Raw genomic sequence first — 22,007 nt, forward strand, 5'->3', positions numbered from 1 at the left:
GACATCGGTTGTCACCCATATGACATGTCAACACTCTCCCCTTTTCAACCTTGGATTCCCTGTTACCATCTTTCCTGTCCCCTCCTGCCTTCTCATCCTTACCCCTGGGCTGGTGTGCCCATTTAGTCTCATTTTGTTTTATGGGCCTGTCTAATATTTGGCTGAAGGGTGAACCTCAGGAGTGACTTCAGTACTGAGTTAAAAGGGAGTCCGGGAGCCATACTCTTGGGGCTTCTCCAGTCTCTGTCAGACTAGTAAATCTGGTCGTGTGTGTGTGTGTGTGTGTGTGTGTGTGTGTGTAAGGGTTTTGTTCTACATTTTTCTCCAGCTCTGTCCAGGACCCTCTGTTGTGATTCTTGTCAGAGCAGTTGGTGGTGGTAGCCGGGCACCACCTATTTGTGCTGGACTCAGCCTGGTGGAGGCTGTGGTAGTTGTGATCCATTAGTTCTTTGGACTGATCTTTCCCTGTGTCTTTGGTTTTCTTCATTCTGTATTGCTCCAGATGGGTTGAGACCAGTGGAGTATCTTAGATGGCCACTTGCAAGCTTTTAAGACCCCAGATGCTACTCAACAAAGTAGGATATAGAACATCTTCTTTATAAACTATGTTATGCTAATTGAGCTAGATGTTCCCTGAGACCGTGGTCCCCAGCCCTCAGTGCAGTAATTTGGTCCTTCAGTGCGTTTGAGTGTGTCTTTTCTATTGGAGAATTGATGGGCCTTTCAGGAAATTCTTGAAACTAATGATAAAGTTATTTGTAACTTTTATCTTCCTGGATAAGAGTTTTCCTGGAACAGTAAGTTATGTTGATAGAAACAGCAGAATAGTAAAGTCATGTGGAAAGCTGTAATGGCTTTGGTTTTCAGGTGTTTCTACCTTGTCTGCTCATGAACTCAAAGGAACAAGTCTAGTCTGAGCTGCTGGAGTGGCTGCCAGGGCCAGGACTAGAGCAAGGCAGTTGAGATGCCTAGGACACTACATTTAAGGAGCACCCACTCTCTGGATAATGGCCTTGGTGACTGCCATGTGACCCTGGAGTCCTGGAAGGGATGGAAGGAGGAAGTGGCAGGAACAAGAAATGAACATTTATGGAGGCCTAGCATGTTCAAGTACTTTCATATTATTGAGTGGCTGTAGAGTGTGCTGAATGAGAGAGTGGATTCTAGAGCTAGACTTACTGAGTTCAAATCCAAGATATGTCAGATAGTAGCTGTTTGGCCCTGAGCCAGTTATCTAGTCTCTCTGTGCCTCAACTTCCCCATCTGTAAAATGGGGATAATGTTAGTATCTACCTATGAGGCTGGTGAGGATTGAGTTCTAACATGTAGGTCAGCACATAATGAACATTTAGTAACCTGTGTTATAGCAGCCATGTAAGGATCCCCACCTTACAAATGAAGGCACGGAGGCTCAAGGAAGAGAACTTGTCCAAAGAACAATGCTTGTGGAGTTGGGATGGGATGGACTACTTTCCACTATAATATGGTGCTTCATGTTGTTTTGAGCTAGCTCCACTTTGTTTCAGTATGGCCATGTCCCCCAAAAAAGTATGTCAGCTTGGCTCGGCCATGATTCCCAGCATTGTGTGATTGTCCACCATTTTGTCATCTAATGTGATTTTCCTTGTGTTATAAATCTTATCTCTGGATGTTAATGAGGCAGGATTAAAGGCAGCTATGTTAATGATGCAGGACTCAGTCTATGAGATTAGGTTGTATCGTGAGTCAGTCTCTTTTGAGAGATAAAAGACAGAAGCAAGCAGAGAGACAGAGGGACCGTCCATCACCAAGAAAGCAGAGCCAGGAGCAGAGTGTATCCTGTGGACCTGGGGTCGCATGCTGAGAAGCTCCTAGACCAGGGGAAGATTGATGACAGGGACCTTTCCCCAGAGCTGAGAGAGAGAGAGAACCTTTCCCTAGAGCTGGTGCCATTAATTTGGACTTCTAGCCTCCTAAACTGTGAGAGAATAAACTTCTGTCTGTTAAAGCCATTGATTTGCAGTATTTCTGTTATAGCAGCACTAGATAACTAAGGCCACAAGACAATCCCGCCAGTCCATCTGTCCACCAACCCATCCATCTGTCCATCCCTCCAGTTAGTCTTGGTCTTCCTTCAAGTTACTGCTACTTCAGCCTCTGTATTGGAATTCTAAGTATGCAGAAGCTGGGCATTAAAGATCAACTTGAATGCTTTATAAGCTCTCTGGCTCACCAGTGGCCAGCCAGCAAAGCCAAGGCAGCCTCCAGCCTTCCCCAGTGTCATAGTGAACAGATCGAACATGCCGGGCACACTCCCACTCAGTGCCTTTGCACTTGTTTAGCCTCTCTGGAATGCCTTTCCCTCAGATGCTCCCCTCCTTTAGGTATTTTTCAGATGTTACCATTTTAGGAAGATCTTTGCTGGTTATTCAGTAGTTAAGTGCTTGGCTACTAACCAAAAGGTAAGTAGTTTAAACTCAGCTAGTGGCTCCATGGAAACCCTAATGGCATCGTGGTTAAGTGCTACAGCTGCTAACCAAAAAAAAAGAAATGTCAGCAATTCGAATCCACCAGGCGTTCCTTGGAAACTCTATGGGGCAGTCCTACTCTGTCCTATAGAGTCACTCTGAGTTGGAATCGGCTCGACAGCGATCGGTTTAGTGGCTCCATGGGAGAAAGCCCCGGTGATCCGCTCCCATGTAGATCACAGCCTAGGAAACCCTATGGGGCAATTGTGCCCTGTCACATGGCGTCACTAGAGTCAGAATCGGACTCAGTGGTACCTCAGAGCCGCCACCTCCACCACCATTTTCTATCTCCCTTCTCTGCTTTCTTCTTTTTACTTAACATACAGCCAACGTAGTTCACTTATTTATCTTGTTTCTTGTACATCTCTCCAAATAGAGTATAAGTTCCCTGTGGGAAGGGCTCTCTATCTGTTTCATCTCCAGTGCTGTTTGGGTGCTCAGTAAGCACTTTTAGAATAAATGAATGAATTCTATAATGGAGGGAGTTCTCTCTACTGAAGGTTAAAGAAAGACCTTTTGTGTGTTTCCCGTACCTCAACATTGTCATGTACTTGCAGAATTTTTAAAGGACATGGTGTTACTTCAATCTCATTCATTATTAGTGTTCATTCATTAAGCAATTCTTCACCCTGAGCCAAGAGGACATGCAGCAATGCCAACCATACTCGGGTCACTATAGCTACTGCTGGCAAAGGCTGAGAGCTTTTACAACTTTACGTAAAGCTGAAAGTTGAAGTTTAGAGTTTTGCACACCAGTAAGCACAATTGATTTCAGCACACCACACATACTGATAATAATATCTCTCAAATAGACCCTTAAAAAGGGGGTTAGGCTCCTAATCTGAGTTGCCGTATTCCTGATTTTGTTCTCTGCATGTCTAAAAGCGCCTTCCTTTTATTATATGGTGCAGTCTGTACACATCAAACCCACTCAATCCATCCTCATTTAGATTTTGAAAGAGATGTTGCCTCTAGTATATCTTGCTGCCGCTAGAATGTGTCCATAAAACATCAGTATCGTAGCTCCTTTGCCCTTGTATTCTGAAGCACTGTCCATGTTTGAAGGTGAGAGAGGTCATGTCCCTGGGATCTGACTTCCCACCCCAAGTGTGATTTTTAGAAATCTGTCTGGTCCATATTTAGTTCCAATTTGTCAGACCAGATATGATGATCCATGCACAGAGAAGGGCTTATCGTGTAGGTTCCGTTTTGTGGTGCAGAAAGAGCTCTTCCGTAGAGAATGAGAAGCTTCCTAAGCCTGTGGCCTCGTGCCTCTGAAGACTTGCAGATACACAGAGTTCTCTGATGTGTCTTTTATTTTGAACATATTTCTTTCCACAGTTCAATCACACAGGACAAGGAAGTATCTGCAGCCAAGCGATCATGCTCATAACTGATGGGGCGGTGGACACCTATGATACCATCTTTGCCAAATACAACTGGCCAGATCGAAAGGTAAGTTGATGCTGGTGTCGACCTTGTAGCAGGGTTGGAGAAAATCTTAATTTTGTAACCTCCAGATTGTCCACAGATAAGTGCCTGTGTAGACTTAATCCCATAATGGCCTCTGGTTTTTCAGCCTAGTGTTTTCTGGTTGACCAAAACCAAAGGCTCGGGCTTTTCTTGTTTTCAAATTGAAACTTCTTTGGAGGAGAGAAGAGACCGATAAAGATGTGTTTAATGTGTTCCATGAAAACATTTATTGCAAAGTGTGCTTTCTCTATATTGAATAGCATTCCTCTTTTTGTTGTGTGTGGGACCATAGCTGCTTGGTGGCCCAGCACCTGGAGAATGGTAAAGTCAGCATGCTTCCCCTGCAGCCATCTCCTTTATGTTTCTGTAGTTCTACAGTTTCTCCCTGGGCCTCACCACCCTTTAGAACCTTCTCTTCTTCCCATGTTGCTGCACCCCACCCTCCTCAGAACTTGTCTCTTCTCTGTTCTAATCCTTTCTGTGCTTTCCAAGTTGGCATTTATGTATTTTTTTTTAATTTTTATTGTGCTTTAAATGGAAGTTTACAAATCAAGTCAGTCTCTCATACAAAAATTTATATACACCTTGCTATATACTCCTAGTTGCTCTCCCCCTAATGAGACAGCACACTCCTTCCCTCCACTCTATTTTCGTGTCCATTTGGCCAGCGTCTGATCCACACTGCCCTCTCATGGCCCATCCAGACAGGAGCTGCCCACATAGTCTCATGCGTCTAATTTATCCAATAAGCTCACACTTCCCCAGTATCATTTTCTATCCCATAGTCCAGTCCAATCCCTGTCTGAAGAGTTGGCTTTGGGAATGGTTCCTGTCTTGGGCTAACAGAAGGTCTGGGGATCATGACCTCCAGGGTCTTTGTAGTCTCAGTCAGACCATTAAGTCTGGTCTTTTTACGAGAATTTGAGGTCTGCATCCCACTGCTTTCCTGCCCCCTCAGGGGTTCTCTGTCAGAGCAGCTATTGGTTGTAGCCAGGCACCATCTAGTTCTTCTGGACTCAGGCTGATGTAGTCTCTGGTTTATGTGGTCCTTTCTGTCTCTTGGGCTCATAATTACCTTGTGTCTTTGGTGTTCTCCATTTGTTCTCCATTGATAAATCTTAGATGGCCACTTCCAAGTTGGCATTTATTTAATGAACTCATGTTTGGGTTTCAGTGACTGGTATTAATATCTTTGGTGCCTTTTGAGTGCCTTAACTTAAAGGATAAGCTTAACCAGCCTTTTGCTGTTGTTGTTAGTTGCCATTGAATTGGCTCTGACTCATGATGACTTTATATATGACAGAAGGAAACATTGCCCAGTCCTGTGCCATCTTCATGATCGTTAGTATGCTTGAGTCCATTGTTACAGCTGCTGTGTCAATCTGTCTCATGGAGGGTTTCCCCCATTTTCATTGGCCCCCTACTTTACCAAACATGATGTATTTTTGTAGCAATTAGTCTTTCATGATGACCCCCATAGTAAGTGAGTCAAAAGCTTGTCATCCTTGCTTCTAAGGAACATTGTGGTTATATTTCTTCTATAGCTGATTTTTTTGTTCTTTTGGTAGTCCACGATACATTCAAATTTCTTCGCCGACCCTGAAGTTCAAATTTGACAATTCTTCTGTCTTCCTTTTTCATTATTCAACTTTCACATGCATATGGGCAAAGCCCTGGGGAGATTTTTCAAACTATGGTTACCCGGCCCCTACCCTTCATCTACAAAATTGAAATCTCTTGGGATGTGACCAGTAACTGTATTTGAAAAAGTTCCTCAAGTAGGCATCAATCAATCAGCAGACTTGAAATTTGTGGTCAGCATCTCACCTAAATGGTAGCATTTTAGCAGGGAAAAGAGGTCAATAAGGTAAGTGATATTCTTGGGGGTATCACATACGCATTTTCTTGTTCCACGTGTAAATGGCGTTACCCTGACTGCCTTCATAGAATGTTGTAACAGTCCAGGCTGAGTCAGTTCTTGGGAGGAATGACACATGACTTTGCTAGCCCCTAGCCCTGCTGCCATCTTCTGTCATACATTAGTATATATGTTTCCTGAAGAACCCCATAGGCCCTGATGAGCCTCTGAGTACTCCGAACACCCCCCACAGGAGGGCTGGAGAGTTCCTGCTGCTTCTTGTTTGCAGTCACAAATCACAGACGTCTCACGTAGACACACATGACCCTGTATGTTAAAGGCAAAGGGAAGGGAGATGGAAGCCAATTCAGACTTTGCTCAGGGAGCTAGTCTCTGTAGAGTGAGGTTAGAAGACTTTAAAGATAGGCCCACCAGGGTGACCAGGAACCTGTCCAAATTTCCCCTGTATACTCCTTCCCTCAAAAATTCAGAAGCATCGATGCAAAGTTGGCTTATTAGGGAGGTGTTCCTCCAACTGACCCTTGGGGTAAGAACCAAGCTTTAGTCCCTGATGACTGCAGCAACATGGAAATTTGATTTGGCTCTGCCCAGGTACAGCCTCTGGGTTGTGTGGTTGGCCAACCCTTGGCTAGAGTTCCTCCCTCAGTTCCTCCCTCCCTGACTTCACCATTGCACTTGGGGATTTTTCCACGTTCTGTGTCTGGAGTGTGTGTCGGCCTCTGAGACTTCCCAGACACCCACACCACACCAAAGTAGGGGGGCACTTGGTGCTTTGAGACGTTCCTGTGTCTTGGGGATTATGGGAATTGAGGCTGCCCTGGAGGACCCTAAGTGCCAACTCAGGAGAGGGCTCTAGAATCTGTACAGCCTTAGAAGCCCCTACCTAAATCCTTTTGGGCAGCAGGGTGATATCTGACCTTCCTCTGACCATTGTCGGGAAGCACAGTGGTGGGCTGAGTCAGCAGCCTCTTGTGGGACCCCTCTTGTGGGAGTGGGCAGTAGGGGAGGAAGAGAGAAGGGGTGGAGATTACAGCAAATGGAAGTCAGGTCTGTAGCACTTGCTGTTCCTGGGATGTGGCTGAGGGAGTTGAAGAGAAGGAAACATATAAGAAATGACAGAAACAGAAGTAGAGAGGTCAGAAAGAAGAGCACGGATGGGACTGGAAGGGACTGTGGAGTCTCTGTATGTGTGTATTTAATTTCTGGGTGTTCAACTAACCATACACACTTGGCAAAAAGAAGCAGGAGACAAATAACAACTGTGGCCTCAGCTGCATTCAGAAAATGTGTGCCCTTGAGTATGAGATTGGAGATGCCATTTCATATTCCCTTGGTCATTCTTGGTTCCCATGTGTCTCTGATAACACAGGCATCTCCCCACACCAAGTGTGAGTCTGGTGTTTAGAGATAAATACATTATGTACAACATGGTCCGAAATGGATGCCAGCTCCTTCTATTGGTGTTCAGCCTTGGAAACAACCATCTTTTCTACAACTAGACTTACTGAAAGTAGGTGGGACTCACATATGGCACTGACTTGAGAGTCCAACCACTGAATGAAATGGACATTCACTGTTGGCAAGGTGGTTTTAAATGCTGGCAACATGTTGGGTGATGGCTTCCAGGAATAAGTAGGAGCCAGAGTTAATCTGTGATAATCGTCTGTGATTGGAGTGCAGGAACATGCCAGCTGTACCCGCACCCCTGCAGCATACAGTGTGGGGTGCACGGCTGGAGTTCTGTGCACAGCCTGCAAGTGGATGAGTGACAGGTGGCTGGGAGGGAGGCCACAGCATTAGTAAATGTGGGCAGAGCCGTGCACATTTGCGGCTAATAGAACTTTTGCAGATGCCATGATGTCTCGTAGTATGTTGAAGAATATCTTGCATTATTTAGGACCATTTCAAAAAAAAAAAAATGAAAGGAATCTTTTAATAAGCAGTTCCATTAACACTAAATGTCCTGTTGTGTCATTTTTACATCCTGTGTTACATGAATTACTCCTGCTTGCTGGTATCCAATGGGTAGCATTGCCCCACCCAGTGCCGTCAAGTCGATTCCGACTCATAGTGACCCTATAGGACAGGAGTATAGAATTTAAACATCCTACAGGGAGAGATATAGGATGAGGACTGCACCATCCTAATTCTTCAGATGAAACACAAATCTCAGTGGATCTTTCCAGCTGAACAATACTGATTTTATGCCACGTGGTTTTTTGGAGTAATTGCAACCAGGGTCCTGGAAATGTCAATGTTACATGAAGTAGTGTCATCTGTTTGTAGAGTATTATCAAGCAGAAGCAGATTTTCTTTCTGGAGCTACAGGCTCTTTTTCTATGATTAGAAATTAATAGTAAGCTCCTTCCCCTCCTACTCCATTCTAGAGAGTGCCATGATATTCATATACGTAACTTCTCTTCTTTATGAGCTTCCCTGTGAAGGTGCAGGTACTATGTTGGTACAAAGGCCTGATGTGACTTAGCACTGTGTGAAAGTGAGATGAAGGCCCATGTCTGAGCATCATCTTTCCTATTATTTTAAACATTAGACATTTAGTGGAAGGTTGTGTCATGCTGTAGTAGGCAGTCTTTAAGACTGTAGAAACAGGAAATGGGTTCAGGGGAGAGAAAGATGATCTTAAAGGCTGATTCCTGTAAGACAGTGGTTCTCAAACTTGAGCAAGCATCATACTCACCTGGAGGGCTTGTTCCAACAGAATGCTGGGTCCCATCCTCTGGGTTTCTGATTGTGTATTATGGGAATTGAGGCAGGAGAATTTGCGTTTCTAAGAAGTTCCCAGGTGATGTCATGCTACTGGTGGAAGAACCACGTGTTGAGAGATATTGCTGTAAGAAATAGCCCAGGAGATATGGTTTGATTACTCCATGGACTTTGTCATCTTTGCTTTCTTCTGTGCACTTACCAAGGACCTGTTCTTCACTCAAATTCAGTGCACAGACACGTTTCTTGGCCCACGCTTTGTTTAAAAAGCTGTCAGTTACTGGCCAACATTTAAAAATCTGGAGATATTACAAAAAAATTGCAAATTTTAGTTTCTTTCGTAAAGGGGTACACTAGGTGCTTTGGTGCCAACATTCCTATATGGCAACAAATGGCTGGGGCTGAGGAATGCCTGCCCCCTTAGATAACAAATGCATGCTCCTTTTGGCCACAACTCCCATCTGTCCCCATGACTACCTCTCAGCCCTCTTCACTCATCTGCTTTACCTGCCTGCCTGCCTCCTGTGTTTATCTAATCTCTGGCCATTCATCTAGACTAACAAAAATAAATAAATAAAAACCAGGTACTTGCCATTTCCCAAGTGTATTTCCCAGCCTCGGGCCTTTGTTCTCTTTCATCTACCCTGAACCATCCCTATTTTTTTCCAGCCAAAGACTATCTTGTTGCTGTCTAAACCCTGAACTCCAAACTCCCTGGAAATTATCTTAAGGGAAGTATAGCTTCATGCAGAGTACTATGATTATTCCTGGGTCTGTCTTTTATCTTCATTGGTTCAGTCAGCCTTTGAGGACAAGCCTTCTACTTCTGAGAAATCCCACCACCATGTACCATATCCCACCCCTGCTGACAGCAATGAAGAAGGAAGATTGTGGTAGAGAAATCCCAGGATAGCCTCGTGCTTTCTGCCCCCTGGTATTTAAAAAACCCTGTGTAATTGACTCACTTTGAATGTGAGTGTGAACTGTGACTTACTTCTAACTAATAAGATATGGTAAAGGTGAAGGGATTTTTCACATGTCGTCAGGGTCTCAAGTCAGTTGATTTTGACTTAATCAAAAGGGATATTATCATGGATGAACTTAATCAGATGATAACCTTAAAAGTGGTGCTGGACCGTTCCTGAGAGCCAACACTCTTGTTGCTGACTTGGATGAAGTAAATGACTATGATGGAGAAGCCCATGTGACAAGGAACTGCAGGTGGCCTCTGGAACCTGAGGATGGCACTAGCTGACAACCAGCAAAAAGCTGGGTTCTCAGACATATAAAAAAAAAAGGAAATGAAGTTGTCCAGCAACCCAAACGAGCTTGGGGGCAGATTCTTCCCCACTTGAGCCCCCAGGTGAAAACACAGCCCACTAGGCACCTTGATCACGGCCTTATAAGGCCATGAGCAGAGGACCCAGCTAAGCCATGCCCAGACTTTTGACCCATGGGAAATGTGAGATAATAAATATGTATCATTTTAAGACAGGAAATTTGTCGTAATTTGTTACTCAGCAATAGAAAACTTATACAGGCAGGAAGAAGGGAAAGAAAACTACTTGTCATATCAGTGCTATAAAACATCCCCAAACCTAGTGGCTTAAAAGAATAACAAATTATCACTTACCATTCAGTGGGTTGACCGGTTGGTGGCCCTGCTCCTTATAGTGTCAGCTGGGATCTTTCATTTAACAGCAGTCAGCTGCGAGCTTGACCAGAATGCCTTTGTTCTCCACATGGTGCTAAACCTCCAGGACACCACGTGTCCACTTTCCTCATGGACTTCCTTACAGTATGACAGCTGAATTCCAAGAAAGTAGAAGCAGAGAAGGAAGTGAAGGAGCTGGCCAGGGGAGGATTGTTGGCAGTCGTTCTTAAAGGCAATCTACTACCTAGCCAGGGCCTTACTCAAGGCAGCTGCCTAATAAAACATTTCGAGTGAGTTGGAGGAAACATCATGTTACTGGTGATTTAACTATGAGTCTGTGAAGGCAGCATCATGATTGCCTGTTCAATGTGTCCCTTGCCAGCATTTCATTCCTGAAAGTAGAAATGAGAAGCTATTTATTCATTTATTGGATGCCATTTACTTTTGCCTAATATCCATTGGTTAGTGACTTAACGGCAGCTCATACACACTTTGAATAAAATATGAACTCCTCAATATGAAAGGGACTCATTCCAGGATCTGCTCAAGGAATAAAGCTGCATACATTTAAATGAGAAAAATGACTCTGTCTTCTATCTGTATAGTTACTCTTCTAAGTGAGTTTAAAAAAAAAAAATGTCATGGAATTATTTATCTTGACCTCCCCCTGGTGCACGAGGCAGAGGAGCAATGACTAGGTAGGTAAGAACATGGTTAGGAAGTGATGTAAGGAAGGAGCTGGCAAGCTATGGTGTATGGGCCGTGTCTGGCCCGTTGCCTATTTTGTGTGGACTGTGAGCTAAGAATGACTTTTATATTTTTAAATGGTCAACAACATCAAAGGAGAATAATATTTCATGACACGTGAAATTTATATGAATCACATTTCAGTGTCCATAAATAAAGTATTATTGGAACAAAGCCACACCCATTTGTTTACATATCGTCCCTGGTTGATGACAGAATTGAGTACTTGTGACAGAGACCACATGGCTCACAAAGCCTGAAATATTTACTATCTGACCCTTTACAGAAAGCGTTTGCTGACCCCTGATTCAAAGGAATCTTTGAAGAAATGTAGACATACCAGTGCATTGTGGGAAGTTATTGGGATACCTTCAGAGATGTCTGCACTGACTGCATTCAACAGAGGGTGGTAGTGGTGGTTTCTCTCTACCTTCCTGCTATGCATTTTACTTGAGTAAACAGTACTAAGCACATAATGAATGATGGAGAGAATGGGAGACTTGCTATTTCTCTTTATGCTGTAGTATCTGTCCTGAAATATGGAATGACCCTTTCTGCTTTTCTGTAATGAGTAGTTTTCTTTCCTTCCTTCATTCTCCTTGATTCTTTTTTAATGCTGCCAGCAGGGCTGGGAAACAGTGTGTGGAGGTGGAGATGTTTGGAAGTAGAAGGGGTTGCAGGCCACCCAGTCTTGGACTGGATGTTGGTATGTGGAATGTAGGGTCATAATGAGTGGTGGACTTGGCTGCCCCTTGAACCTTGTTTTGGAGCTGACTTGGGCATATAGAGGAATGTCACGGCTTTCCGATCACTTGAGTAACAAAGAGAATAAATACCCTGGAGAGAATTAGATTCCCTCTATGTAGAAACTCAGGAAACCAGAGAATCCCTGAATCCAAATAAAGTGGAATCCCTGTGAGCCACTGTTAGTTACTGTGGGGCAGAGTCAATCTTCCCATGGGTTAATAGCCCTTATTTTGCTTTGCTTTTTATGCTTTAGGGAGTGAGACTTGGCCTGTAGCCTCGCATAACAGTCCACATCTTAACTCATGTCTGCCATAATTGAAATAGTGAAATGCTACCTGGGTGTGCAGTGTGAGGTGTGACCTATCCACGCCTGTTAGATGTCCCTGCCCAATCTGTTCTTCACATGGTTCTTGGATGAGGAATGGAGGTGGTACTAGAATGCTGGCTTTCCCCCTCCATTACCCCAACTCTGACCTTCCCCAGCAAGGTAGATGTTTAAGGTGGTTTCATGTTCCCAAGTAGAAAAAACAAAACATATGACATCTAATTCCTAACTGAGTGCTGAGTGTCAGGTACCATTCCCAAAGTTTCGTGTGTGTTTAATTCTCACAGTAACCTAATGAGGTAGGCACTGTTATCCCTCTTTTCAAAGATGAGGAAACTGAGGCATGGGGAGGCGACACAACTGACTGACTGTTTTATAATTAGCAGTTGGTGGAGCCAGGATGACAACCCAGGCAGTCAGATGTTGATCCTATACCCTTAGCTACACAACATCCTGGGGACAAAAGCGAGATAAAATCACCATAGTTCAGGAAGAGCTGTCCACATGGTGCATGTTGTCACCAGGTCAATAAGTCGGGTTCCTTGGCCTTCCTACCCTGAAGTGTGAAGGGTCTGCAGAATGTCAGGGAACTGCTGATCTTGGAACCCATCTGGGCAGCAAGCAGAGAGCAAGAGTGGAGCAAGTGGAGCAGCCTCAGAAGAGCCTGTAAGGGTGTGATTAAATGATTTTCCTTTTCTAAGAGGACAGGGGAACTTCAGAGGCGAATGCTATTCCAGTAGTGTCTGCTGTGTGTTTTATTATCAGTTATCTCAAGAACAAAAGCAAGGGCAGTAGCTTTGAGGCCCTTTGAAAGCGCGCCCTTGGTTTGAGGTTAAAGGGAAACTCATGATCATAAAATGGCTTGGGGTGGGGGGTGGCTTTGGATCATATTTGGAAATCCTGTTGGAAATCACAGTCCTTTGGGTCACATGGACACCAAGAAGGGCTGTCTTAGGGGTTTTACTACAGACCTCCCTCCCCTTTCATCATCTGGAAAACAAAGCCTCCAGCCAGCCAGGTCCCAGTGGCCTCTCAAGTGTTTAGATTAGCTCTGGGGTGGTTTGTAAAGGTCAGGCATGCCTTCTCTTCTCACCTTTCCATGGGGCCTGTGCAATACTGGGGAGCAGAGTTTCAGAGATGGGTCAAGCCCTAACTACCAACCAACCAGCTCCCCTCAAGTCAAGCCTGATTTATGGTGACCCCATTTGTGTCAAAGTAGAGCAGTGCTCCATAGGGTTTTCAGTGGCTGATTTTTTGGAAGTATATCATCAGACTCTTCTGAGGTTCCTCTGGGTAGACATGAACTCCCTTCCTTTTGGTTAGCAGCCCAGCGTGTTAACTGTACCACCCAGGGACTCCTTAAGTAATCTTCCCAACCCTTAATCTTAAGCGATTTGGAAGAAGCTTCCTCCCTCCCTTTTTCTCTCTCTCTCTCTCCTTCCCTGGTTCCCTCCCTCTCTCCTTCCTCCCTCCCCTATGTTCTTCCCTCCTTTTCTTTCTTTTTTTTTTTTCCTAAATTGCACTATTTTCTTTCTGCCTTCCAAATGATTTTACAAAGCATCTTCTTTGCCTTCCTTTGAGCTGGTTGAGAGAAGGGATGTGAGGGATGTACTTAAGGTTGGACCTGTGCCCCATGCTGCTTACAGAGGTCAGAGTCTCAGAATGCCCCCTTGCACCCATCCCACCCCACCCCACCCCACCCTGTCCACCTCCACTCTCATGCCTCCGCCTGTTCCTCATCCCATAGAACTAGATTAATGCGGTGGCTCGTGGGTGGCAAGGGCTGCTTGGCGGGGGAAGCAGAGGGAAGGGAGTAGCCACATTGGGGGGAATCCACTCATCCAGCAGATACTTATTGAGGGTCTACCGTGTCCTAGGCAGTTGTACCAGGTTCCAGGGGTAGGTGCCAACATGAGAACTCTAAGCAGATCACAGATGATGGATTAGAAACAGGTTAAAAAAACAATTAATTTGACAGGTTCTTTTAAACAGGGAAACCCTGGTGGCATAGTGGTTAAGTGATACAGCTACTGTCCAAAAGGTCAGCAGCTTGAATCTACCAGGTGCTCCTTGGAAACTCTATGGGGCAGTCCTTTTCTGTCCTATAGGGTTGCTATGAGTTGGACTCGATTCGACGGCAGTGGTTTTTTTTTTAACAAGGTGACCAAGGAAAGCCTCTCTGAGGAGAGGACATGTAAGTGAAAGGAGGTGGGTGGGCAAGAGCGTTCCAGGCAGAGGGAATGGTATTTTCAGAGGCCCTAAAGAGGAGCAGTTGGGCATGTGTGAGGAATGGATTGAAGAGCAGGTGGCTGGAGCCTGGTGAACATGGAGACAGTGACATGGGGTGAGGATGGCAGACACTAGGAATATGATATAAGGAGGGTTGGAGCCACAGGAGGCTTTTGAACAGGGGAGAGATGGGATCTAATGGCTTTCAGGAGTTCTTTCTGGCAGCTGTGTAGAGAACCAATCTAGAGATGTAGACTTGGTCTATATGTACAATGGGTATTGACTGCCCTCGTCAAAATTGATTCCAGTGGGTTGGGGTGGTGAGAAGATGTAGGTCTTAGTTATCTAGCGCTGCTGTAATAGAAACGCAGCAAGTGGGTAGCCTCAAAGAATAAATTTATTTTCTTACAGTTCTGGAGGCTAAAAGACCAAATCAGGGTCTCAGGTATGTCAGTTCCTTCCTTGTAGGTAGCTCGGGCCTTCCTTGGTTCCTTGGCTTGTAGAAGATCCTCCTATGGTGTCTGTCTTCTCTGTGTGTGCATGTCTCTCTGTCTAATCTGCTCTTTTTATAACTCAGAAGTGATTGTATTTAAAATGCATCCTACTCAGGTATTGTCTAATTAACATAACAAAGAAAACTCTGTTTCCAAACAGGATTATACCTGCAAGTATAGGGATGAGGATTTCAACACACACACACACACACACACACACCTCCACACACCCCCCCCACACACATATTTTTTTGTGTGGGGTTGGGGGGTTCATTCCTTAGCAGTCTAGGTAGTAAGAAAAAGTGTAGGTTGTCTTATTTCCTGTGCATGCTCCAAGATGCTTATGTTTCTTATTGCTGCTTTATTTCAGGGATCAGTTGGGTGGGTACATTTCTCCTTTCCCTGCTTCCATTTCTCCCTCCCTCCCTTCCTCCTTCCCTGACTGAAATCACACTTTGGTCTGAAAGTTTTGGGTGAGTTTGTGTCGCTGCTGTATTTTTTACAGGGTGATAAATCCTAAAGCTGGCTTAGGAAAATAACAGGAACATTCATTTCTCGTGGTCAGTCAACAGTATGACAGGAAAAGGCATCTTCAGTCACTGTGGTGAGAGCTTACACAGGCTCTCTTTGTAGCTGAAGGGAGAGTTGAAATGGTTCATTGTCTCCTGGTTTATTTTTAATTACTTCTGCTGCTGTTAGACATCTTGTGACTCCAACAAGAAGAACATGACAAGACAAGTTAGGAATGAGGCCCACTGATGCATGGCTGCTGGCAGCCATTGGAAAATCACTTCACATCAGGGGCTCAAGACACAGCTGCTCGGGCACCTTCCCTGCAGCCACAATTGCCTCTTCCTGGGCTCTGTGTGGAGGCTTGGTCTCTGCCCAGGCTCTGCTGTCTTCAGAATGCAGGCAGGAGGACAGTGTGCAGTCCCAGGTGACCCTACTGTTCTCCGCTAAATGGCTCCCCACGTAGCCATTCTTCAGGAAGCCCTTCTCCATGCCAGGCGCCGTACCAAACACTTGACTTGCGTTAGCGTACTTAACTTCTTAGGCCTACCCTATGTGTTGTTGTTGTTAGTTGCTGCTGAGTAAGCTCTGACTCATGGTGACCTTATGTATAACAGACAAAATATCGCCCAGTCCTGTGCCCCCTTCCCGACCATTGGTATGTTGGAGTCCATTGTTACAGCTTTTGTGTCAATACATCTCATGAGGGTCCCTCATTTTCGCTGGCCCTCTACTTAACCAAACAATGTCTTTTCTGGTTTTTGGTCTTTCCTGATATGTCCAAAGCAAGCAAGGTGAAGTCTCACCATCCTTACTTCTGAAGAACATTCCGGTTGTATTTCATATAAGACCAATTTATTTGTTCTTCCAGCAGTCCACAGTATATTCAATAATCTTCACCAACACCACTTTGAAGGTGTCAGTCTTTCTTCTGTCTTCCTTTTTCATTGTCCTGCTTTCACATGCATATGAGGCAGTTTGAAGACAGCATGACTTGAGTCAGGCACACCATAGTCATCAAAGTGACATTTTTGCCTTTTAAACACTTTATAGAGGTCTTTTGCAGCAGATTTACCCAATGCAGTATATCTTTGATTTCTTGATTGCTACTTCCATGGTCATTGATTATTGATCCAAGTAGGATGAGATCGTTGACTTCAGTTTGTTCTCCATTTATCATGATGTTGTTTATTGGTCCAGTTATGAGGATTTTTGTTTTCTTTGTGTTCAGTTGGTCCATACTGAAGGCCATAGTCTTTGATCTTCATCAGTAAGTGCTTCAAGTCCTCTTCACTTTCAGCAAGCAAGGTTTTGTCATCAGCATATCACAGGTTGTTAATGAGTCTTCCTCCAATCCGGATGCTGCATTCTTCTTCATATAATCTAGCTTCTTGGATTATTTGTTTAGCATATAGACTGAATAAATAATGCACTCCTATCTTCATCTGACAAGTGAGGGAACTGAGGCTCGGGGGGGTTATATCTACTGACCTGCAACAATGAAATGGGGAGTCTTCGATCCTTATCCACTATGTCTGACTGTCTCTGTATCCTGTGCTCTCAAACTGTGGTGCCTCAGAGTCACTGTAGGAGTGGGGGTGGGGAGAAGTGGTAAAAATGTCCCTGGGTTCCATTCTGTCCTGATGGAGCCCCATGAGCTGAATTTTAATAGGCAACTGATAGACCGCACTTCGTGAGCTCTGAATTTCTACTGCCCCCTCCATGCTCAACAAAGAGTGCTTGTCTACACTGGAGTATGTTGAGAAATGCCAGTCAGCACAGTTAGGTTCGCAATGTATCCGCCAGGGTCTAGTCAGGAGCAGGAACCCACCAGTTATTTTAACAGGGAGGATTTGATGTTAAAATCATTAACCAAGTATGAACTGAAAAGAGAATTCTAGGGTATCACAGAAGTAGCAACTGCAGGAAGCAGCTACCACCTGTATAGTGGGGGTTGGGGGGGAGCAATGTGGAGGGAAAGGGAAGAGACTATTATTAAAACTTAAAAGCTTGGAGGAGGGACCCCTAGAGCTGGGACCCTTACTTCGGAGGAGGGGGTACTCCCGGCTGGTGTTGGGGCCTGTAAGGAGAAGCAATGAGGGTGATTCTCAGAGTGTTGAAAAAGCAGCACATTGAATTCATTCACTGTTACTGGAGTGAACTGTCCCTGCAGGGCAGAGGAAGCCTTGCTGAGCCACACCCACAGGAACAGGAAAGCAATAGGAAGCAAACAGGAAGGAGCTAGTCCCTTTTCTTTCCTCCGTCCTTGCAGTCTCCTCCCATTGACACTATTGGCTGACTCTAACTGGGAAGAGCTGGCAAAGCAGAAATACCATTTGCAGAGCCCCATCCCCAGCCTTACCAAGCCCAGATTAAAAGGCAGGTTTGGAGCAGAAACACATCAGTTTATTAACTGACACACCCAGTAATAACTGAAGGCTTGCGGAGTAAGTTCAGCATCTTTTGCAGACTAGTGATATATCATGTTATTACCTGGGTTTTTATTTTTCTTGTACTATTGAATAGGACCCTCGGAGTGGGAGTGGGGGACAGCACTGCCTAATGGAAAGAGCATAGTGTATGGATGTTGCCAAATCTATTTCCCATCTGTAAAATAAGGTTAATTATGCATCCCTTGTAGTAGTAGCTATGGCTCCTAACCAAAAGGTCAGCAGTTTGAATCTACCAGGTGCTCCTTGGAAATTCTATGGGGCAGTTCTGCTCTGTTCTATAGGGTATCTGTGAATTGGAACTGACTCGACGGCAGTGGGTTTGGTTTAGGTTTTTGGTCTGTAGTATTGTTAAGAATTAAATAAGATGCTGTGCCACCAGGCTCCTGCCTAGCACACAGTGGGTGCGGACATAATGGCTATATTGGCATTATCGTTACTATTATTTTCAACTACTCACAATAAAATCTCTCTGTTAGAGTTAAAAAATGTACTGGATGAATTCAAGATGGTGTAGCAATATTTTTTCAGACGTGGAAATAGAAAGTTCTCTTTTATTCCTAAATATGGATTAATCTCATGTGATGTCTTGGTCGACTTATTAATGCATTTAGCTGCATTTTAAAAATATTTCCAGGCCTTTCCTTTTATCTCTTTCATGAATAAATATGTACACAGTATTGTTTTCACGTGAATGTCTGACACCTAGCAAAGTATGCTGAAAAATATTAGTCCATTTATTATCATTAATTAATGAGCCCTGTGGTATGGTGGTTAAGGACTCGGCTGCTAACTGAAAGGTTGGTGGTTTGGACCCACCAGCTGCTCTGTAGGAGAAAGATGTGGCAGTCTACTCCCATAAAGATCACAGCCTGGGAAACCCTATGGGGCACTTCTGCTCTGTCCTATAGGGTCGCTATGAGTTGAAATTAACTCGACAATGGTGGGTTGTTTTTAACATCATTAAGTAACGATAAATAATAGTTTATGTTTATCAATTCAGAAGAGCTTTAGTGAAAACCAGCCTGTCTGTGTGAGTGAAATGTAAAAAGAAAATCAGAAAAATAGTGTTGTTTTACTAGTTATTCCTTTTCTGGGGTTGTGGTTAAGGCTCAGACTGCCTGGCTGCTTTGCTGCTTCTGAGCTCAGTGACTTTGACCAAGTGATTTAATCTCTGTGTGCTATAGTTTCCTCATCTGGGAAATGGGAACAAGAGCCTTGCCCATGTCTCAGGGTTGCTGTGGGGGCAGCTAAGTAACGCCCAGCATCTAGACACTCAGGTGTAAGTTGGATGGTAAACGTGCTTGGTAAATGTTAACGATGGAGAAGAGAGTTATGGTCCCTAGGATCCTGGACCAAGCTTGGCAGGTACCTCTGAGTGAACTTTCTTAGCAGACTTGCTCTGCTGTGCAGACAGAAAAGTACATACTTGGCATGGTAGGTTTGGGGACATGATTCTGGTTGAGTGTGTTTGGAACCACTTAATTCTCTTTACCAGCTTCGTGTTAATCTCTTAGCGCATTTGTGAGCCTTGTAAAACTTTCCTATATAGATGGTTTCACAGGAAGCCTAAAGCCAACCAGCTTGTGAAGGATCATGGGTCGTGAATAGTGAGGGCCCCCGTAAGTGGAGGGCTCCCCCAACAGGAGCTCTGTGACTCTGGTCACTGTATGCTGCCAGGCTTACCTGCAAAGCTGTGTTTAGGCTGTGCCTCATCTCCTGTGTCCCTTATTTCATCAGGTGAGCTGCTACCCACCTTGCTTTCCTTTGTAGGATGGGCCAGGGGGTGCACTAAGCAGCATCCAGAAGTGGGCAGACCCCTCCTAGTATCAGGAAAGTGGTCCAAAGTGCTGGGAGGTAGGGGCTCACAGGCCTGGCAGCCACTGTGCTTCTCTGTCCCTGCCTTTCATCTCCCTGCACAAACATTGTAATCCAATGATGTTTCTTCTGAATTCTCAGGTAGATTAGTTTAGCTAGAAGCGGGCATCCTGCAGCCTGTTTGGTACCCAGCAACTGCAGACAACCTTTGGAGACCAAAGGAAGATCATGCCACTGAGGCTCCCCACTCCATGCCACGTTAAATCGAAGACCCAGCAGTGGCTGACAAGGCCAACCTGGAGGTGACCATTAACTCCGACCTCTTCTGTCACCGCTCTCCTCTCACACCCTCTGCTATGTCCACTGCTCTCAGACATGCTGGGGACGCTGCCACCTAAGGGTCTTTGCGCTGCATGTTGCCTCTGCCTGGGACATTTCCCCCCAGATTTCTACTTTTATGACCTTGCTTGGATGGATACCACCTTCACAGTGAGACCTACTCTGATTACCTGATTTTAAAATCATTCTCCCCATCCTAGATGAATTCGTTCTTGCTCTCCTGTTTTTGAAAGCACTTTTCATCTTGTAACATATTAAACATTACAAGGAAGTCAATTGCAATTGTCCCATCTGCTAGAAGCAAAGCGCTATGAAAGCAGGTGTGTTGCCCGTTGATGGACCCCAAGCAGCCACAGCAGTGCTCGGCTCGCAGTGGGCACTCAGTGAGCCTTGGAGAAGGAAGGAGTTAAGAACAGCTGAGCACTTTGCTAAGCACTTTGCAAGCAGTGTCTCATTTGATCCTTGTAGCACTTTAGTGATCTATTTATAGCATGCCCCTTTTATAGGTGAAGAAACTGAGTTGAGAACGAGTTAAGTAACTTGGTTCCAAAACCCATACCTTTAACCTACTACTGAGGATCTCCCCCTGGTCCAAAACCCTGGGTAGACAGACAGCATAGAAGGTTGGCTTAGATTTTCCCATTTGGCATCTAAAGCAACCTTGGGAAGACAGAGTGCTCAGTGAAAATTGCTAAGAATAATATCCTGAGCTCTAAATGATGGTGGACAAACTTTCAGGGAGAACAGCCAAGGGTCAGAGGGATTGGTATTGGACAGGAAAGGCTTCCAGGGTGATGGAATTTTCCAGTACCTTGAACTTCTCCTTGGTAGCACGTACTGCCGTGGTACTGATGATTGGTATCTTTATTTCTGCAGTGACTATCTTCTCTAGTAGATGACAAGATCTGTCCATGTTTTGCTCTCCCCAAAGGTTAGCACCTGGCACAGGGCTGGATGCTTAGTGGGGATTCAGTAAACATTTGTGACAGGCAAGGAAGAACAAAACCAGGCAAATCGACTTAGTAAATTTAGGTCAAGCTAAGATTCCTGCATCACCCTGTGAATCCCCCACTGCCTGGCATTTTTAATGCCATGTACACAGAGGAATGGCTTGCCTTTTGAACTTGACCCCACAGCTCAACAGGAAGGATCCCCAACCCAAAGTCTAACCTTGAGCCTCGCACCTCCTGGTACTTAATACCTTCACTACATTCTGTGGCTCTATCACCGAGAAGCCCTTTGCTTTTTCAACTTACTTTATTGGTAGAGAAATCACCTTTATGCCTCATAAATGAAGCTCTTCCTTCAGTAGACTTTGAGAAACCCAATATTCCCCATAGACTGGCCCTTGCATTCCCTCTTTAAACATCTGGGGAAGAACTGATAAAACAGAGGCTTCCAATGCCAAATGGTTTTGGCCATCGACCTCTTATCCTCCCGGCTACCCTTACCTTAATCATTTCCATAAAAAATTTGAAGGGAGGAGATTTATAGGGCTTAGTGAATATGTTCCATTACTGCAGCCCAGCGCATTGGGCCCTGGCTCCATTCAGACCCTTCTCTGCCTGGAGCCTCCCACAAGAGCCTTTACACTCCTCCCAAGATCTCCACATTAAAGTTGAGTTCAGTTCATTGTTCACTGTTCCATAATGTAATAATAGATTTCATTCTATCCTCTTCATTCCTGGGGGATTCCTATCTAGAAAAAGAAACAGCTGAGGGAGGTGACTAATGGAGCTTCTCTGGGGGAGACTCGTATGAGCTGCATGTTAACTGTCCTGCGTGAATCCTGCTGGCTGCTGCCTGACATGCCTTATTGGAAAGCAAACAGGCCCATGTGGAAATCTGCGTCGGAACGCAGGCTGAAAGTGAGACATTGAGGGAAGATTAGCTAAATGGCCACGGAGCCTCCTGAGGCCTGGGCTGGAGCCCTGAAACAGACTTCCAAGATGCCTTCCAACTTGGAGAGGGTTAACCTGCCTGGGGCAATCGTCTGGTGTCTTTTGGGTCAGAATCCTGAATTTTTTGGCACTCCTAAACCTTGATACTATAAATCTGACGCTCAGAACCCATGGAAGCTTTAGGGCTTTTAAGATGTGGATCATTTTAGC

At 44.8% G+C, this 22,007-nt stretch overlaps 1 protein-coding gene across 4 annotated transcripts in view; it reads left to right on the forward strand.

The window, feature by feature from the left end:
• Window positions 1-22,007, forward strand: part of CACNA2D3 (calcium voltage-gated channel auxiliary subunit alpha2delta 3) — a 1,053,043-nt gene that overhangs the window by 574,715 nt on the left and 456,321 nt on the right. For all 4 annotated transcript variants that reach the window (XM_049863210.1, XM_049863213.1, XM_049863211.1 and 1 more), the window contains exon 11: window positions 3,849-3,962. In XM_049863210.1, coding sequence (XP_049719167.1) covers window positions 3,849-3,962 — 114 coding nt within the window. The remainder of the gene's footprint in view (window positions 1-3,848; window positions 3,963-22,007) is intronic.

This window comes from Elephas maximus, chromosome 20 (assembly GCF_024166365.1).
Source record: "Elephas maximus indicus isolate mEleMax1 chromosome 20, mEleMax1 primary haplotype, whole genome shotgun sequence".
Taxonomy (NCBI): Eukaryota; Metazoa; Chordata; class Mammalia; order Proboscidea; family Elephantidae; genus Elephas; species Elephas maximus.